At 48.5% G+C, this 18,950-nt stretch overlaps 1 protein-coding gene across 1 annotated transcript in view; it reads right to left on the minus strand.

The window, feature by feature from the left end:
- Positions 1-18,950, minus strand: part of Cacna1b (calcium voltage-gated channel subunit alpha1 B) — a 184,569-nt gene that overhangs the window by 35,472 nt on the left and 130,147 nt on the right. The window contains exons 32-35 of the mRNA XM_076844985.2: positions 7,007-7,123; positions 6,600-6,665; positions 5,121-5,212; positions 3,173-3,317 (exon numbers count right to left, since the gene is read on the minus strand). Of these exons, the coding sequence (XP_076701100.2) occupies positions 3,173-3,317; positions 5,121-5,212; positions 6,600-6,665; positions 7,007-7,123 (420 nt within the window). The remainder of the gene's footprint in view (positions 1-3,172; positions 3,318-5,120; positions 5,213-6,599; positions 6,666-7,006; positions 7,124-18,950) is intronic.

Genomic DNA, 18,950 nt, shown 5'->3' on the forward strand with positions numbered 1-18,950 from the left:
CCTTTCCTCTCCTCTGTTCAAAGTATCCATTTCTGGGTCTCTAGGAGTCTCTGACTTTCCAACACTGAAGTTCAGTGAGTTGCCACTGCCACCCACTTCACTGTTGCTAGAATTCCAAGCCATGGAGAAACTGAACATGTGAGCTTTTACATCTGAAGGGCATGATGTAACGTGGGGCATACTGCATCAGAAAAGAGGAAACTTAACTTGCTGGCTGCTACCCGCTTCCCAGTCCTGGGGCCACCTGTGGCTAAGAGAGCACCTAGTGATTAGCCAGAAGGCATTGCCATGGGTTGTGATGAAGAATCGGACCACCTCTAGGATAGGCTCAGAACCCTTCTGCCCTCACGGACAGCTCATGCCTCCCATTACTGCCTGTAGGATGGGGGTAGATGTAAATTCTCCCCACCCTGCTGACCTTTACCCTGATTGGCTCCCGTACATTATATTAGCTGTGTGTGTTTTCTCAATAAATGAGATCCAGCTTTGACTGTTCTCTCTGGTGCGTCTCATTGTCCTCTGGAGAGGGAGGGCTGGGTGTGGGTGGCCAGTCGACCTTTACCTTTCTTGGCCCGTCCTGGTCGGGGCGGGCTCCCCCTATCTCTCCCACAGGTCAGGAGGGAAGCGGGAGGCGCTAAAAACCCCGACAACATCTGTCTTCTTTTTATCAATGTGATGTTTTTGATGTTCATTCATATAGTAGCATGTATCAGTACATCATTTAATTTTATGGCCAAAGAACAGTCCATTATAGGCGTATACCACATTCTTCCATCCACTGATGGACATTTGTGGCTAACATGATCAGTCTTGCTGTAAACACTCATATGTAAGTTTCTGTGTGGGCATACCTTTTTTTAATATTTATTTTCTTGGTTGTAGTTGGACACAATACCTTTATTTTATTTATTTATTTATATGTGGTGCTGAGGATTGAACCCAGGGCCTCGCATGTGCTAGGTGAGCGAGTGCTGTACCGCTGAGCCACAACCCCAGCCCCTGTGTGGGCATACTTTTTCATTTATCTTGGTTATATGCCTAGGAGTGGAATCACTGGGTCACATGGCAATTTTAAGCTTCATATTTTGGTGAATTACCAGACTTTTCCACAGCTGCTATATCCTGCTGACACTTGTTATTCTTCTGTTTTTTAAAAAAATATTATTATAGCTATCATAGTGGGTGTGAAGTAGTATCTCATTTGGGTTCTGATTTGCATTTCCTTTATAACCAAAGATGTTGACCATCTCTTCATGTGACTGCTGGTCATTTGTATATCTTCTTTGCCCATTTTCAAATTTTCTGCTTTGTCTTTTTGTTGTTGAGCTGTAAGAGTTCTTTATATGTGCTGAATATTGACCCCTTATCAGATGTGTGATTTGCAAATATTTTCTTCCTATAAGCATAAATAAATAATCTGTGTTTTCTTTTTTTGCTCATGATTTTGATGTAAAATCTAAGAATCCATTGTCAATTCTGAAGTCTTTAAGACTTATTTCCTATTAAGTACTGTCATTGTTTCAGCTCTTCTATTTAGTTCTTTGATCAGTTAAGTTAACTTTGTATATGGAGTGAAGTAGGGGTCCTACTTCATAATTTTATATGTGGATACCCAGCTTGGTCATTACCAAGGACTATCAACAAGGGCACCATCACTGCCCCCGCCCCTATCTTGGCTTCACATGTCCCATGTCATTCCAGCTCACTTGCTCTAACATCTGCATCTCAAGGCTGTTTTGTCCACATGAAAACCTCTAATCTAGGTTCCTGCCCTCACCTTCCTGTCCCCAGCTTTGACCATGTTCAGCTCTGTGACTCATATGTACCCTTCTCTCCTCCTTATACTTGTCTTGGAAAGCCTGAATCTGGGAAATTCAATTCTCTACTTAAGGCTCCAAGGAGTTGTCATGGTTGAGAAAAGCACAGGTCACATTAGCCCTGCTCACAGGTTATAGCCGCAGATCTGACGCTTCCTGGCACCATCTGCTGCTGGGAAGAGCTGCTGTTCCTTCTACGCCCCTCACCTCCATTTTTACTCGAATCCACCAAAAGGGTCTTGTTCCCACCATGCCTATACAAACTGTCCTCGAAAGAGTCATCAGGGGCCTCTGCCATTCTTTCTTAGTCCTTCTCTCACTTTACTTTCCAACAGCACTTTGTGGGGTGGCTATTCTCCCTCAAGAGACACTTTCTTCCCTGGGCCTCTGGGGTGCTGCTCTCTCCTGGCTCTCCACCTGCCTCACTGACAGCTCCTCAGCCCCTGGATCCAGCACTCCTGACTGCTCAAAATTCAGCACCAAGAGCTTGTTTAAACTCAAGATTCCTGGATCCCTCTTCCAGAGATCCTGATACAGTAAGTCTGGGGCCCCTGGGAATCTGCTCTTTAAAACAGCATTCAAGTGATGCTTAAGCCACACATAGATTGCTGGGCTGCACTAAAGTGGGACCCAAAGAGCATCCTCCACTCACACAGATACCCAGAAAACTGATGGTAACTCCTTCCATTCTCCAGCCCAGAGGTCATACCTGCAGCTCTCCACACTTTATCTCAGAGGGGCAGCCCCTCACCCATCACCAGGGAATCCCAGGGTGTAGCTTTCTTATCTCTTTTTCGATCAGGCCAACTCTGCCTTAAAATGTAGCACCACCCATTTTGAGCTAGTCCCTCATGCCCTTCTCTAGGACACTTCAGCCCACTCACCTCCATGTTCACACTAGAGCCCCCTCCTCACATCCACACAGAAGCCAAGCTGCAGAACAGGAAGTAGACCTTGTTGCACTCTTGCTTCAAGGCTTCCGCAAGCCTAGAGTAAGATCCACCCTCCTTAGACCAGCCTGCCATTTCTCCCACCTGGCTCATTGCACCAGGCATGCTGGCTGAGGGGCTGCTTCTTCACCTCCCACCACTACAGTGAACCTTCCAAGACACTGGACACTGAGGGGCAGCTGCCCGCTGAAATGCAACCCTTTCATGGAAGTCAGGCAGGGCCACTAGAGCTTGTCTTCAAGTGCGTCCTTCCTAGGCTGAAGAGGCTGTTGCTCTCAAGGAGCAGAGGCCTCACCACCGCATCAGCTTACAATGTGGCATGGGTCAAAGTCAGTGATCAACAGGAAATGCAGGGCCCTGAGCTAGCCTGAGCAGACAGACATGGGCACAGTGATCAGGACTCACCAGGAAGGAGCAAAGGAAGATGAAGGACACGAAGTAGAAGTAGGCAAAGTCACTCCCACACTCACTGGCATTGGCATCTGGGTCACAGGCCCGGTTGCTCAGACAAGACAGCATGATTTCATGCCAGGCCTCCCCCGTGGCACTCCTGAAAAGAAGAACAGAGCTGTGAGCCCATAATAGGAGGCCTGGAGGGCAAACCTCCAGTGACACCAGAGCCCTGACCAGCCCAGAAGGTGGGGGCCAAGTCCTCAGGAGAGCTGGGCCAAGGGGAGCCCTTGCTGGGCCCCTGTACATGGAGCCTTTGCCATTATGTTTCCGAACTGGTCATCAATTGAGGACAGTAATCCAGCACACTGTGAGCACTCCTTGGAGGACACAACATAGTCTCATCCCAAACACAGGCCATTCTTACCCTTGTTTCTAGAAGCAGCAGCCACTCAGGCTAAAGCAACTGCATCATCCCTGCCTCCTCCCTTCATATCCCATCCATCAGCTCAGGCTCCTTCAGAAAGAGCAGCTCTGTTTTCACCTGGTGCCTCACAGCAGCACCCTTCCAGGTGCCATGCAGGGCCACAAGGTGCAGGCCTGAAGTTGTCACTTCTTTCAGACCTTCCCATGTTCCCTCACTCCTCATGAAGACCAAACCCACATAGCTGAGCTCAGCCCCAGGGACCTGAAACCTGATCTTCTCCCACCCTCAGCCTTCCTCAGTCCACTTGCACACCACTGTCCCTGGAGGACACCCTGCCCTGAGCAGCCACTTGGGACTCTGCAGAACACACAGCCAGCACCAGTGCCCGCCAATGATGCCAGGGGTGGGGGTTTCCTATAGTCAATGGGCCTATGCCAATCCAAGTGATGGAAGCACCCCCTTGTGATGCAAAGTTCAGGGAAACAGAAATCTTGGAAAACACAGGCCTAAGGCAGACTCAGAGGGTAGCCTCAAATCTTTGTGGCATGGGGAAGAGCAATAATAAATGAAGAAATAAATTTAATGTAACTGCTGAAGCTCAGAGAATCAATATGATCTGAGAAAGAATGAGCCTGAGGATGCCTGTCTATCTTATGCAAGAAACAAGAGCCAGAATGTTCCCCAGGCAATGCAGCAAACAGGGGCCCTGAAGCAGCCCTGCCTCTGCATGAAGGAGCTCTCTGGAAGGTCTGATGTTAGCACCCACCCCATAAGTCCCTAAAGAGTTCCTTTCCTGTCCTGGAAAACAAGGGAGATGCAGGAGGCAGTGAAACACATTCACCCTTCCCCCAGCCCTCAAGTCTACACCCAGACCAGGACAGCCAGGGCCCAGTCATAGAGAGTGCTCCACAGCCAGGACAGCATCTGGGCTTGAGCTGCTTCTGAACACACCCCTGCCAAAGAGGCCTGTGCAGGCCCAAAGCTTGTTCCCAGGGTCTCCAGGTTCCACCTCCATGCTCCCACATTCCACCTTTTTTACTCTTGCTTACTCTTTGACCCCCGTGAGATAGGGAGGTGTGTCAAGACCAGAAGTTCTGGCCAGCAGAGCTCCTTGGGCCATGAGCAGCAGCAGTCTCCCCCTCTGCACCTGCCTCTCCCTTTCTCACCCATCCCATCACCAATACTGCTTCTAGCTGTGGAAGCTGGGGCCAGCTCACTGTACAACCCTGCAGGCATTCCCTGTCCTAATAGGGTGCAGCCTCCTGGGAGCCTTCTGGCTGCCAACCACACAGCAAGGACAAGGCAGGCAGGCCTGGCTCAGAGCTCCCAGGTTCCTCCCTTAGGGGCTTCTTACCAGTCTGTCCTGAGGCCAGGGCAGACTTCAAGAGCCCCTGGATGAGCAGAGAGGGAAGGACTGGAAAAGTCCTCTAAGGAAAAGCAGCATGATTTGAGGGTTAGAAGAGAGTGGTCCCCATGGTGAGACCCACCCTCCTCCATCCTGAGCAGAGTGGACATCAATGTGACCACACAACATACCTGAACAACAGCATCAGGGCTTGTAAGAATGTGCGGAAGTTATTGTGCCGGTTGATGCTGGTGTCGTCGTCCAAGGCAATGTTTCCAAACACCTAAAATGGAGAATAGCAGCATGTTGATATTGCAGGATTCCCAGAGCCACAGTGGGTAGACCAGGCAAGAGAGGGAATGCGTGCAATCTGGGGGGCCCCACATGAGACAGTTGATTACACCCTAGTTCCATGGCTCAGCATGAGCCAGGCTCCAGAAGCTCTGAGCCTATTTCTAGATGCAAGTCTGATGAATGGGAATGGGGCCCAGATCTGCTATGCGCAAGACAGGAAGTGTTTCAGGTAGCTCACTTATTAACAGTTCCAAAGCAGGAATTATACTATCATACTGGCAAAAGCTCTGAGAAATCACTGGAAATATTCCTTTTTTTTTTTTCTTTTTTCAGTACTGGGGATTGAACCAGGAGTGCTCTACCACTGAGCTACTCCCTTATCCCTTTTTAATTTTTATTTTGAGACAGGGTCTCACTAAGTTGTCTCAAACTTGTGATCCTCCTGCTTTAGCCTCCTGAGTATTGGAATCATAGGTATGTGTACACCCAGCTAGATCACTGGAAAAATTCTTTTAAACATTTGTGCAAATGGTGCAATGGGATTTTTATCTATTATAACTGATTTTTTTCAGGGTAAGAATGCAAATGAATCAAGAACCATCTTCAGCTTAAAATTTGGCTGAAAATTAATAAACTATTACATTTCCACAAAGATCAGTAACATGCATGTTCTTATACAACCAAAAACTAAAGCAAGTGTGTGTGTGTGTAGGTGTGTTTACTTTAAAAAACATCAAATCTCAGCAAACTCTAAATCAAGAGAACATTTCAGCCTGTGAATTAGAGACTTGGATACTGGCACCTCCCATACTAACTTTACACTCAGTCCACTCTCCTCCCCACTGCTGGGAGGGGCCAGATGACCATGGGTTATAGCAGGATACTGCTTTACATATTTAAATATTTTTTCCCCAAATAACTGACAAAGTATTCTTGGGAAATCAAACAACTTAAATCACACAGTCTGAGATCATTGAGGACCTGATCTGAGGCTCCTCAGGAGCATGTGATCTCCACTAAGGAGTGGAAGGGGCACCTTCAGACTGGCCAGCAGCCACTCCACACCGTACAGATGTCTCCAATGCCCCAGTTGTACCTGAAGGCCACCCAGACCTCAGAAACATGGCAGTGCACTTTCCCAGAGAGAAAGGAGTGGATGGACGGCTAGACTGCCCCTCCTGGGAGTGCCTGGACACCCTCCAAGCAACAGTGTCTGAAAACAGCTATCTCACTTCTCACACCAGTGTCCGACTCACAGCAGAGGCTCACTATGTGTCAGTTTATTACGGTTACCATTTAAGGACCACAACACATTCCCAGTGGCCCAAGTGGACGAGAGCTCTGCATCCAGCCCTGTCAGGGCAAGCAGCACCCACCTGCATGCCGATGATGGCGTAGATGAAGAACAGCATGGCAATGAGGAGGCACACATAGGGCAGCGCCTGCAGACACACGGGCAGGTCAGGTCCTCCACCTCTCCACAGCTACACAGACCTCAGCCTAGCCCAGCTCCAGGCCCACCCTCCAAGTGACAGGCCCTGTTTCTTCATCTATAAACTGGGGTCATAAAACCGATCTCAATGGTGTTGTGGGCATTGAGGAGATAACCTTTGGCCACTCAAACTGTATTTATAAACTGCAAAAGGACAATGGTGCACACACCCTTCCAAAGAAGGGGGGGACTCTGGGGGTCAGGGAATCATGACAGAGGAGGAGGATGACAGCCCTGGAGGGAGCTGCCCTGCCCTGCCCTGCCCTGCCCTGCCCCTGGCGCCTGCTTCACCTTGAAGGACTGGACGAAGGTCCACAGCAGGATGCGGATGGTGTAGCCCTGGCGCAGCAGCTTGACGAGCCGTGCAGCTCTGAAGAGGCGAAGGAAGCTGAGGTTGATGAAGTTGTTCTGTAGAGAAGAGGATGCCCTCTCATCTTTGGAAATTGCCCCCCAAAAGGGCAACTTACATCCCACAACCTCTCCACAAGTCCCTGTGGCCCCAAAGTGGTTAAAAAGAAATTGAAATAAAGTCACTACTCAGTCTAAGCAGTAACTGGCCACCAGAAAACCTTCCAAAAGGAAAGCTTATTGTTGCAAGTCACGCTCATGCAGCAAATCAGAGACATCCCCTATTCTAGGGCCACCCCAACAGGGAGACACAGAGAAGGAGCTCTCCAATGTGGCTCCTTGCTGCCAGGTGGGGTAGGATCACCTGTGGGACTCCAACAGTGACCACCTCTCATGGGACACAGCCAGCCAAGCTGTCCAGGTGCTGGGCATGATGGTTCTCCAGTGGGCACCCCTGAAGGGACCCCCCTGCCTGGGCTTGGTGGCCGCGCTCCTCCCTACCAGCCCCAGCCATTTCTACTGGGACCCACTGGGCTCTGCAGGGGCTGCTCCAGGAGCTGCTGACACTTATGAAAGGGACAGGTGCAGTCACTCTGCTGCTCTCACCCCAGGTCTCTGCTGCCGAGAACCAGGATACTTGGTACTGCGCCCTCACCCAAGGGCTCAAAACTAATCACAGACACAAACCGATCAACCCCAGACTCCAAAGTTTACCTGGGAGTGAGGAATCCCCGGCCCCAGACACCCTGGACTATTGGCAAGCCTTTTCAGAAGAGGGTGGCTCTGGGGAGGTGTCCGTGCATAGGTGGGGGTTCCTGTAGAGCCAGGCACTGTATGTCTGTCTACTTGGGGACCAGGTACCTGCACACGGCCTGAGAGCAGCTTCCTGACACTTTGGTATTTTAAAATATACAAGCAGCTCAGGCTCAGACACATTTGTGTTGTCAAGATTCAGTCATCAAATAAAGAGAAAAGAGAACACAGATGTTGAATGAGACAGCAGCAGCAGGAGAGCACATGCAAACGCAGAAACAGGGAAAGCCTGGCAGCACTCAAGGGCTGCCTATCACAACAAGGGAGGTGGAGGGATGGGCTCACACTTACTTCCAGGGACCCACTCCCAAGGGACACTTCTGCCTTGCCTGTGGCTCCCACCAGGGTGGCAGGATCTCTGAGTTTCTCTGCAGGCTGGAAACAGACAGTCACGGGAGGTTCTGGCTCTCAGGCAGAATGCTGAGTCCTAAAGGTGGGATCAGTGGGCATAAGGGTGATGTGGACCTTGTCCACATCAGCAAGAGGGTGGGAGTGGGACTCAAGGCATGCCCTGCGGGGTGCACAGCTAAGCCTGCAGCTCCCCACCAATTCAGGCTGAGGAGAGAGAATCTCAGTGGTACACACAATGGAAATAACTGCCCACTGACCACTTCAGACCCCAAGGACATAGACAGTCACCAGTGGGGGCTCCTTTTGAAACCCCCTACTCAAACAGGTCTGGAGAAGCAAGGATCTTAACAATGCAAGGCCTGTCCAGCTCAAAGCAGTCTGTGGCTGGCAGTGGCACTCAGGAGAATTCCTGAAAATGTGGGAGAAATACAGACTCCTGGTAACAAAGAAGGGGCAGAATATGAGAGGGCAGACAAAGGGCCGAGACACTCAGCCCCACTCAGCTGCTGTAGTGGAGACCAGTTCTCCATCCCTGCTCCTAGACTTCTCTCTGGGCTCCTGCAAGTGCTGGGGGAGGGTGAGTGCAGACAGACAGGCAGCCCTGGAGAGTTGTGAAGGCAGATGATAACAGTCACAGATGCCCAAGCAGAGTGATGGGCTGGGGACCGCCATGCTAACTGCATGCAGGACAGCGGGGGACAGCAAGACAGGGCTGTGTGCCGTGCACTGCCACCTCTGGCCTCAGCCGCCCTGAAGTTAGACATGGCCTGCTCTTCCTCCCAAGACCCATGGTTTCTGCTGCACAAGAAATGCTACGCCCACTTGGAAGCTACCCTTTTTGCAACCTCTCTCCAGCCTGTACACCCACAGTAAGACGAGGGAACACTGGTCTCGCCCTTCCATCTCAGTCTCCTTGCCCACAACCTGGCAACACTAGGGACATCAATGCCCAGGTGGCAAGGGACAACTGAGGAAAGAAATTCAGAAGTATAGTGAGCTTTGTAAGGACACTGTCCCACAAAGCCAACCTGCTGACCCAGCCATGACTAGCATCTACATCCAAGGCTACCATACTTCTAGCCAGTCACAAGAGAGGGAGGCCTCACTCCTAAAGGCCTCCAGGGAATTCAGTCAGACCTATGGATACCTGATGACCACACACCACACCACAGGATGAGGTCCTGCTATCATAACCCAACCGCTCTCTCAGTTCCACTAATGTGGGCTGGTTGTGCAAAGGAGAGGAAATGTGCACATACACACACTCCCCACGTCCACCAGTCATGAAGGCCAGGACAAGGAGGAGAGAGACAGGTGGCCACTGCCTGGCCTGAGCTGGAGACTGTGCAGAGGATGTGGCTAGGCATTTCCGCAGCATTCAATGCCATTTTCTCAAAACACAAGCTTTCCACTTTAGATGTAAAACCCTGTGCAACGTTCAGTTTCTGCACAGAAACCTCAAAGATCTGCTCCTTTGGATGAATTTTCACATCCACAGCTAAAGCTAATTGCTACCAAACACCCTTATTCTCTCAAAACCACTGAAGAGGGCTGGGGCTGTAGCTCAGTGGTAGAGTGCTTGCCTAGCATGTGTGAGGCACTGGGTTTGATCCTCTGCGTCACATAAAAAAATAAATAAAATGAAGATGTCATGTCCACCTACAACAAAAAATATTAAAAAAAAAAAATTTCTAAAGACCTGGAGGAAGGCCTCAGTTGCACCTGTATACTGCAAGAGCTTAGCCAACAGTGTGCACACACTCCAGTGATAATCTAGAGTAGGGATCCCTGAGCCCCTCTGTCTGCTGGGGCAGAGACCCTCCTATTCAGGCCCCACATGACCCTCTCTGATTCAGAGTCCAAATCTCCAAACTTCTCATGAGCCCAGTGCCCCTGGCCCAACTCCCTAAGGAAGGGCTTATCCAGGAAGGACAGATGCAACAGGGGACTTCACCAAGGCCACCTGGGCAAACCAAACCTATGCTGTGCGTTGGCATGATAGGGACACTGAAGAGAGGAGGTGAGAGTGCAACAGAAACCACAGACTCCCAGGGACCAGGGCCAACCTCGTCAGGCAAAACCTCCTGAGTCATGCCAGTCTCAGCAGGAACTTCTGCCCTGGGCACTTACCCCCCATCCCAGAAAGTTCCACTTCCCCTCCTTGGCAAGGGCCCAGATTCCAACAGCTCCTGGAGGCCCTCTGAAGTCCCTGCTGGACCCCAGGGGTAGGGGAGAGTGCATGGGAGGCCAGAGGTGAGAAAGTACAGCAGAATCCAGCTCACGCCTCAAAGGGCAGCAGGTAGGAGCCCCAGAAACAGAGAGAAAAGAAGAGCAGGCAGAGCGAGGACTCGTAAAACTGTTTAAAGTCACAAACCAACCGTTTCCTATATGTGATGTTTTCATGGATGGGTATTTGCGAATTATTTACAAATTGGGGTGGTTTGAGCAGCAGGCGCGCAACATACAGACGGAGACATGGGTTTTCGCATTGTATGTTGGTTGGGTGGCGTGAGTCAGCAGGTAGGTTAAGGTAAATCAAGAACAAAAACAGGAAACAAAAGAGAAAATGAGTCATAAACACAAGCAAAAACTTAAACTCTGAATACTTAACTAGAAAACTTCAGGATTTTGTAAACTGCATATTTTTCTTGAAATGCATGAAATCAAACATATTTTGAGATCTGTAGGTTATGAGACTGCAGCTCTATTTGCATTCTTGTTTTAATGCAAATCCAAAGATGACTCACAGACAATAGTTCATTTTTATTTCCAGGCAAAGAAATCAATGTCAGTTTTATGTGAGTTTGGAGCCCTTTCTCCAGGGATCCTTGCTAAGACTATGGATTTATTTTGATTTTTTAAATTTAGGATCAAAACTGACACTCATATTTTTGCCTAAGAAAAAAAAAGTGCATTTGCAAAGTAAATATATGAAGTGGCTCCAAATGAAAAACAAACAAATAAACAAACAGAACACCACCGATCCATGTGATGGCTGTCCTTTCATCTGTTCTCCTCCAGGCAGAGAAGGCCAATGACCAAAGCTCCAACAGCAATGGCAGCCAAAGGGTAGATAAGTGTTCACACAGGGCAGCTTCTCCCTCTCCCACTAGCCTGCCAAGGGCTTGCTTTAAGTGAGGCCTGACAGCTTACAGGCCTCCCTGGCCTATCCAGCAGCTGAGGGACAGCATGCTGGGTCATTTCGGTGGCCTACACTGCAGGAGGCCTCTGTGCACCTGTGATGTCAGCCAGCATCCCTGCCCACCTCCTCTTATGCCTTCTCATCTATCAGGAGTCTGGTGCAGAAACCCTGAAGTTGCCCTTCCAACTTGGAGCTGTTGGATCACTTTAGCTGGGGAAACAAATATTCCTGTTTCCAAGAAGCCCCACAGGTCCCAGGAACTCAGCCAGCCTGGTCTTCAGAAACTGCATTGAATCTGATGCTTCTGGGGGGATGCACACAGTGATGGGGCAGCCCCCAGGAAAGCCACCCCACCAGGAGCTGGTAAAGCAAAGCAACCTTGGTTTACTTTTTTATTTATTTTTAAATGTTATTTATTTTTAATATTATTGTATTTTTCTACCTTTATTTAATCAATTAATTTATTTTTATGTGGTGTTAAGGATTAAACCCAGTGCCTCACACGTGCCAGGCTAGTGCTCTACTACTGAGCTACAACCACTGCCCTTGGTTTTCTTTTTAAATGGAAGATTTCAGCCTCTTTGCTTAGAATACTCACATCATTAACTGTTGAAAACCATGAAATATACCACATAAACAAAATAATATGTCTAAATATTTTAAAGAACAGTAAAACAAATATCCATATATTTATCACACAGCTGAAAAGCAAATGGCTCCTGTCACTGTGATGCCCTCCTGCTTCCTTCCTGCTCTCTGGATGAAGCAGCTGGCCTTAATCCTGGTCAGTAATCACTTGTCCTTGCAGTTCTTTCATAGACCTGAAATGCATCCCACATCTGCTAGTTCCCAGCCTCACAGTGGCAGCTGTGCAAACGTGGCTGACAGTGAGCAGACACTGCCTCCCAGAAGCATCCGTATCACCCTAGCCATCAGTCCCGTGCCTGCAGTCATCTCACCGTCTCCTCAGGCTTCATTGCCTTGTGCTGCTGACACACTCTCTACACATCTGGGTGCTTGGCTGCTGGCTCAGCGGCAGTTATCACAAACAGATGTTGTGATGTCTATCTGAAGACATGGAGGCAGAGGTGCACATCACCAACTTGATGACTACTGCAAACTTTTCAAAGAAGTGGCCCCCATGGAGACCTCACCAGCTGGCTGGAGAGCTCTGGGCACTTCACATCCTTGGCAACACTAGGCACTGTCAGTATTTGCAAACTCTGACAACCAGCAGATGTGAAATGGCATTGCCATGTCATTTCAGTCTATATTTCTCCTATTATTAGTCAAGTTGAGCATCTTTTCCCATGTTAATTGGCTACTTATGTTTTCTACTCTGTAAAATGCCCAATTGTACCTTCTGCTCATTTAGTTGTTTTTGTTTTTCCAATCAACTTGCAGAAAAGCTGTGCATATTCTGGACACTAGCCTCTGCCCCTGGTATATGCTCCTGCTTACCGCCCCAGGCTCTAAATGATGGGGGTGTCCCAGGGCTCAGCTACTCATCCCATATACCAACCTCCTCCTGTCTTGTGGGTCTGACTCCATTTTATATGCTTAGGATCCGAACTTTATACCACTAGTCTGAACTTGCTCCCAAATTCCGGGCCCTCTGTACAACCCTCTGGGGAATCTCACAGAAGCCCCAGACCTAACACACCCAAGTTGCACCTGAACTTCATCACAAACCCACTCAGCCCATACTCTTTCCCATTTCAATTCAAGCAGCCCATTTTTCCAAGTACTCAGGCCACAGTTCAATGTCACTCTTGCCTTGTCCTACATACCCACATCAGGTCTGGCTGCTGCCCTACTATAGATGCAGCCAGAGTTCAGTAGCTCCCTGCCCCACAGCCTGGCTCTCACAGGAATGCTCTGTGGCAAGGCCCCCAGGCCTCACACCTTAGGCCAACACCCCAAATCAGCATCTCTTTCTCCTGAGGGCTTTTCCAGGCCAGGCCAAAGGGGTCATGGGTCTAACATTCTCTGCCCTCCCCTGCAAGCCTTCAGTGTGACTGAGCCCCAGCACTCCATGGAGGGAACAGCACTTTCCACATGGTCAGAGCCCCAGTGTGACTGAGCTCCAGCTGTCCCAGGTGACCTTCTTGATAATGCGCCTTCTGTTGGCAGCCACTGTGCCCCTTCTCAATTCACCATTCCCTACCAGTGTTCCCAGAATCACCTCCCAAACAAAAGGCTTGCACCTTCACCTCCCAAACAAAAGGCTTGCACCCAACTCACATGTCAGGCTGTGCTTCAGGGAGATCCCAACAGAGAGTGCCCTAACAAGTCCACTGCCACTGCTCCCTTCCCACTGAGCAGGCAAAGCTGTGTCTTGACCACCAGGTCACATCATTCCTCTTCCTCAGACCTTCCAAACTCTCCCAACAGAGAAGCCAAGGCGCACTGATGCACAGCCTTCCTCTGCCCTCCACGGCCACCTCTCCTTGCTCATTTGGCTCAGCAACACCTCCTGTCCTCCCTCACACACCCAGCTGGCACAGACCCCGTGCATAGGAACAAGAGATCTGACAGAGCTTCCAGTTTTGACTGGAGGCTTTATATATCTTGTTAACAAAGTGTCTTGTTCCCAGGTCTCAGGGATAATCTCCTGTATGTTCTAGGAGTTCAAAGTTTGCCTCTTACAAGTCCTTCGTTCACCTGAAACTGACTTGGAGTGACCTCTGGCCTTACCCGTGCTGACCTCCAGTGGCCCTCACGAGGACGGCAGCAGAGCCAGCGCTGTCCTACACCACCCTGTGCACAGGAGAGCTCTGACCTGAGGCTGCCCCCCTCTTGCTCAGCCTTCCCTGAGCCAACGCTGCGTGTCCTCATCACCCCAGCTCTACAGCTAGTCTCAGCAGGAGGAGCAGACTCCCTCTGGCACCCACCCAAACAACCCAGTTGATGTCCTTAAATATCTTGTTTGAGACTGTTTCTCTTTCTCATTTTAGAAGCAGCTTGTAAAATTCCAAAGTAAATAAACAAAAACATTGGTATTTTTATTGGGATTGCATGAAATCTACAAATCAATTTGATGGAATCAAAATTCTGTGAAATTGACACCCATTAATTCAACTCCATCTATTTAAGCCTTCTTTAATGCCTTTCAATAAAGTCCAGCAATTTTCTGCATAAAGATTTTGTGCAGATTTTATTAGGTTCCTGTCAGGAATGCTGACTGAGTGATCTACGCTCTGCAACCGCGCTCTGGCCAGTCGAATGCTCCAGCACACGCCAGTCGGTTTTAGACGCCCCTGGACATTGCTGACAACTGTGCCCACTCCCTCCCAGCCCTTACATATTTGTTTATTTATTTGTCCTACTCATTCAGTCAGCCCCCACGGGAGACCTACAGAGCAGCAGGTGCTGTGCTACGCATCAGGGAGCTGACGTCCTCATGAGGCAACAGGCAGTCTACTACTGGTCAGGCCTGAAGCTCAGCCTGGAGGAAGACGGACAGCAGACAGCATGGTGTTTCCTGACTTCGAAAGGAATTCTTTCCAAATTTCACCATGACATATGTGTGCATAGGATTCTTTGTAGCTATCCTTTATGAAGTCACTAATTCCTGATTGCTAATAACATTTATCATGACTAAAATTTGAATTTTATTGGAGATCTTTTCTGAATCCATGAGACAATCACATTAATAGTCTCCTTTGATACGTTGATGTGAATTATTGTAATACCTTTTCCAAGTTGAACCTTGAATTCCTGGAATAAGCCTGACTCATATTTTCTTTTCTGAACACTATTAGATTTAGGTTGCTTACATACTGATTAGGGTTTTGCATCTCTCATTAATAAGTAAGTGTGGATTGTGATATTATTTCTTAGATAATGGTATTGAGCTAATATTAGGCATATATAATTAGTTAGGAAATGTTAATTCTTTTTCTAGTCTCTAGAAAAAATTGTCTAAGACCAGAAATAATCATTCCTTGTATTTTAGATAGAAACCTCATGTACAAGACCATCAGAGCAAGGTGTTTTCTTTATGGGAAGATTGTTTTTGGACTCAGTGGCTTTCTTGCTGCGATAAAGGTCCACTTAGGGTTTTATCTCATCTCTGTCAGATTTGATCACTTGTATTTTTCTAGTAATCATTCATGTACTTAAGTCTGTAAACACACTAGCAGAGGTGATCTGGAGCAATCTGGGTGTCTCCCTCCCCTGCGTCTGCAGCCACCACTCACCCCACCTTCCACTTAATGACCTTCTTCTCTTTGGGTGACCAGCCAGAATATGTCAACTTCTAAGTCTTCCAAGAACACACACTTGACTGATTCTCTTCTGTGTGTTTCTTTTCTCTTTAATTCTGTGGGGTTTTGTTGTTGTTCATTTTGCTTTCACTTTTCAGTACAGGGTTTTGAACCCAGGGCTTCACAAGTGCTCTACCACTAAGCTCAACACCAGCCATGGCCCCTTCTTAATTTCTATTCTTATATTTTCTTGTACTTTATTCAAACTTATTCTGTTCTTTTTCTTTCTTTCTTTTTTTAGCTGTAGATGGACCAATATCTTTATTTTATTTATTTATTTTTATGTGATCCTGAGGATCAAACCCAATGCCTCACATGTGCTAGGCAAGTGCTCTACCACTGAGCCACAACCTCAGCCCCTTTGCTCTTCTTTTTCTAACTTATATTAATGTTCAACTCATTGAGTCGCACATTGTACTATTTTTAGAATATAAGCATTTAGGAGTTAGAAGTTCTTTCCAAGTACAGTCATTCTCAGTTACTATGGAGATTGGTCTTAGGAGCATCCCAGAGGCTCAAGTCCCTTATATAATATGGTACAGTATTTGCACATAACCTATGCACATACCTCTGTATTCTTTAAATCATTTCTAGATGACTTCGAACAACTAAGATAATGAAAATGCTCTGTAAACTGTCACTATACTGCATTGCTCAGGGAATAATGGCAGGAAGAAAGTTGGCCCATGTTCAGTACAGATGCAATTTTTTTTCAAATATCTTTGATCTGTGGTTGGTTGAATCTGTTGGTTGGAGGTAGGACCCACAGATGCTGAGGACCAATTGTGCTGCCAGGCTGTGTCTCATGAGCTTTACTGTATGGTATCCTCACTGTTTTCTGTTGGATGTATTTTGAATTCACATCATTACTCCATTTTGATCCATGACTCGCTGGGAAGTGTCTTTGCACACTATTGTTGCAGACGCACCCCTCTGATCTCTGCTACTTATGCCACACTGGATCCCCATGCTTTCTCATGCAGAAAGCCTGACTCTAGATGCCCAGGCTCCTGCAGCTGCCAGAACTTTCTCAGCAGATGGAGGCACACAGCTGTATACTCCTGCCTGGCTGGGACAACACTGAAGTGAGGGCCACACTACCTGGGGTCCATGGAGGAAGGCCAGCACTGTGCCTTGGAATTCCTTGACACTGCCTTCCTCCCCCTCCTTACCAGGTACTCCTGGGAACAATTCCTAATGAGTTGCATTTGGATTACAGGGTTGAACCTTCTCTCGAAGCAGACTCTCGGAAGAGCCCCGGGAGTTGCTCACTGGCCAGATTAGCAACAGAACTGTGGACACCTGTCCTTGGACATACCTGAGTGGGGCACAGAAGATACAGGAAGATGCTGGGAAAGACCTACGTGTAAGACCCAAGTACCACCAGCTGGCTGGCTCCCAGAGAGACAGCACCAGGATGCTCTGGCACTGCCCATGTCCACAGGCCTGCACTACCTCACTAGAGCCCCACCCAGTGACAGCCTCAGAGAGACTGGTGAGGTAGTATGGACAAAGAGGTCATCCTGCTTAGGATTACAGGGTCCCAGCAGAGGGAGAGGCTGGTCAAGTGTGGAGAAGACAAACAGATGAGCCCTGAGAGGGGCATGGTGTGCTGGGCACTATACCACACACAGCTGCCCACCAAAGCACAGGCCACTGAAGACCAGTGTTGGACAAGCTGATGTTGGCCAGTCTCTGCCCTCACTAGTCCCAATGCACACATGGTGGATCTCTGAAGGCAGCAGCCACGATGGCCAAGATCCTCTCAGCAGAACTGGGCTAGCCACAGTCAGTGCCAACTGTGCAGCACATTGACAGGGGTCCTCAGGCAGTGCAGAGCCCTTACTGCCCAGGTATCCATCCCTGCTCACCACGAGAGCAGAGAGGCTGCCTAACAGTAGGGGAGGGAAGATCTGTCTGGGAATCAGAGGTTCCCTGGGGCCTTCCTGGATGCTCCTCTGGCCAATCTTAACTATGACTGGACCATTACACAGCCATAGCCAGACAAAGGATGGCAAGCAGGGTCTTGGCTATTCAGAGTCTGGGACCCCTCATCGTGCTACCCACCAGAGCAACAGAAGACCACCTGTAGGTCAAGGGCTCTGGAAGTAGTGATGCAGAGATGAAGACATTCCCTCTGCAGAGGTCCACACAGCAGGGAGCCCTACCCAGTTTCCCAAGGCTGTGACTAGCACCATCTCAAGAATGCACCGTACACCCAGTGAGCAAGGGTAGAGCAGAGGGGGACCACAGGAGCCTGCTTTCCAGCACAATCCTGTGACGATGCGGTCAGTGACTGCCAATGGCACCAGTGCTGCCAGAGTCTGTGTCACCTGCATGTGGTATTCTTGGGGAGTTGGGGGGGTGCCTGAGGATGACACTTAGCCCCATGCAGCTCCTTTTCCCTTCAGGGACCTCTCAAGAGGGGTAACCCCAATCATCTCCCAGAAGATTTGGCTCCAGATGTGGCAACGCTGGTCCTCTTCCTCTTTCCCAGCCATTTTCTCAGCCCCTCCACTGGTTCTTCTTTTAAGAAGTAACTTTTACATGAATCCTCATTTCAGGGTTTGCTACCAGAGAATTCAACCTGGGGCCAAATCGATGAGATTTTCTGCCATTTTGTTTCCAATAACTCATGACACTATAAAAAATGGTACTTTATGATTCAAGAGTTTTGAATCTGTTGAGGTGAATTTACATCCCAACACTGATCACTTTTAGATACGATCCATAAGTGTTTGATAGGAACATCTCTAGGTAGCGACTATGTGCACATATACATATATGTGGCACAAACCTGATTTTTAAATAGAAATTCTTTTTTTTTGCCAGAATTTTTTAATATTTATTTTTCAGTTTTTGGTGGACACAACATCTTTATTTTTTTTATTTTTATGTGGTACTGAGGATCAAACCCAGTGCCCCGCGCATGCCAGGCAAGCTCGTTACCTCTTGAGCCACATCACCAGGCCTTAAATATAAATTCTTACTGGATGCGGCTTACGTACTTTTGAGACCAAGTTGCTAGATGCAACTAGCAGTAGACACCTATAAACCTAAAGATTCATGTCTTCTTGATCAGGTAATACCATGGAGTTCCAGGTGATCCTCAGGCCACCAACACAGAAGACATCTGGGGCCACTTTCTCCTCCAAGAAAGAACATCTACTGCCACAACACCCAATCTCCAAGGTACTCCTCTGAAAAGGAGCCTCCCCTGCCCCAGGTATCCTGGGGGGTTCAGGAGGGAACAAATACATCAGGACCTGGAGACGCACGAAGGAGAGAACCCTCTAGAAGGAAACCATGTGAG

This window comes from Callospermophilus lateralis, chromosome 2 (assembly GCF_048772815.1).
Source record: "Callospermophilus lateralis isolate mCalLat2 chromosome 2, mCalLat2.hap1, whole genome shotgun sequence".
NCBI classification, from domain to species: Eukaryota; Metazoa; Chordata; class Mammalia; order Rodentia; family Sciuridae; genus Callospermophilus; species Callospermophilus lateralis.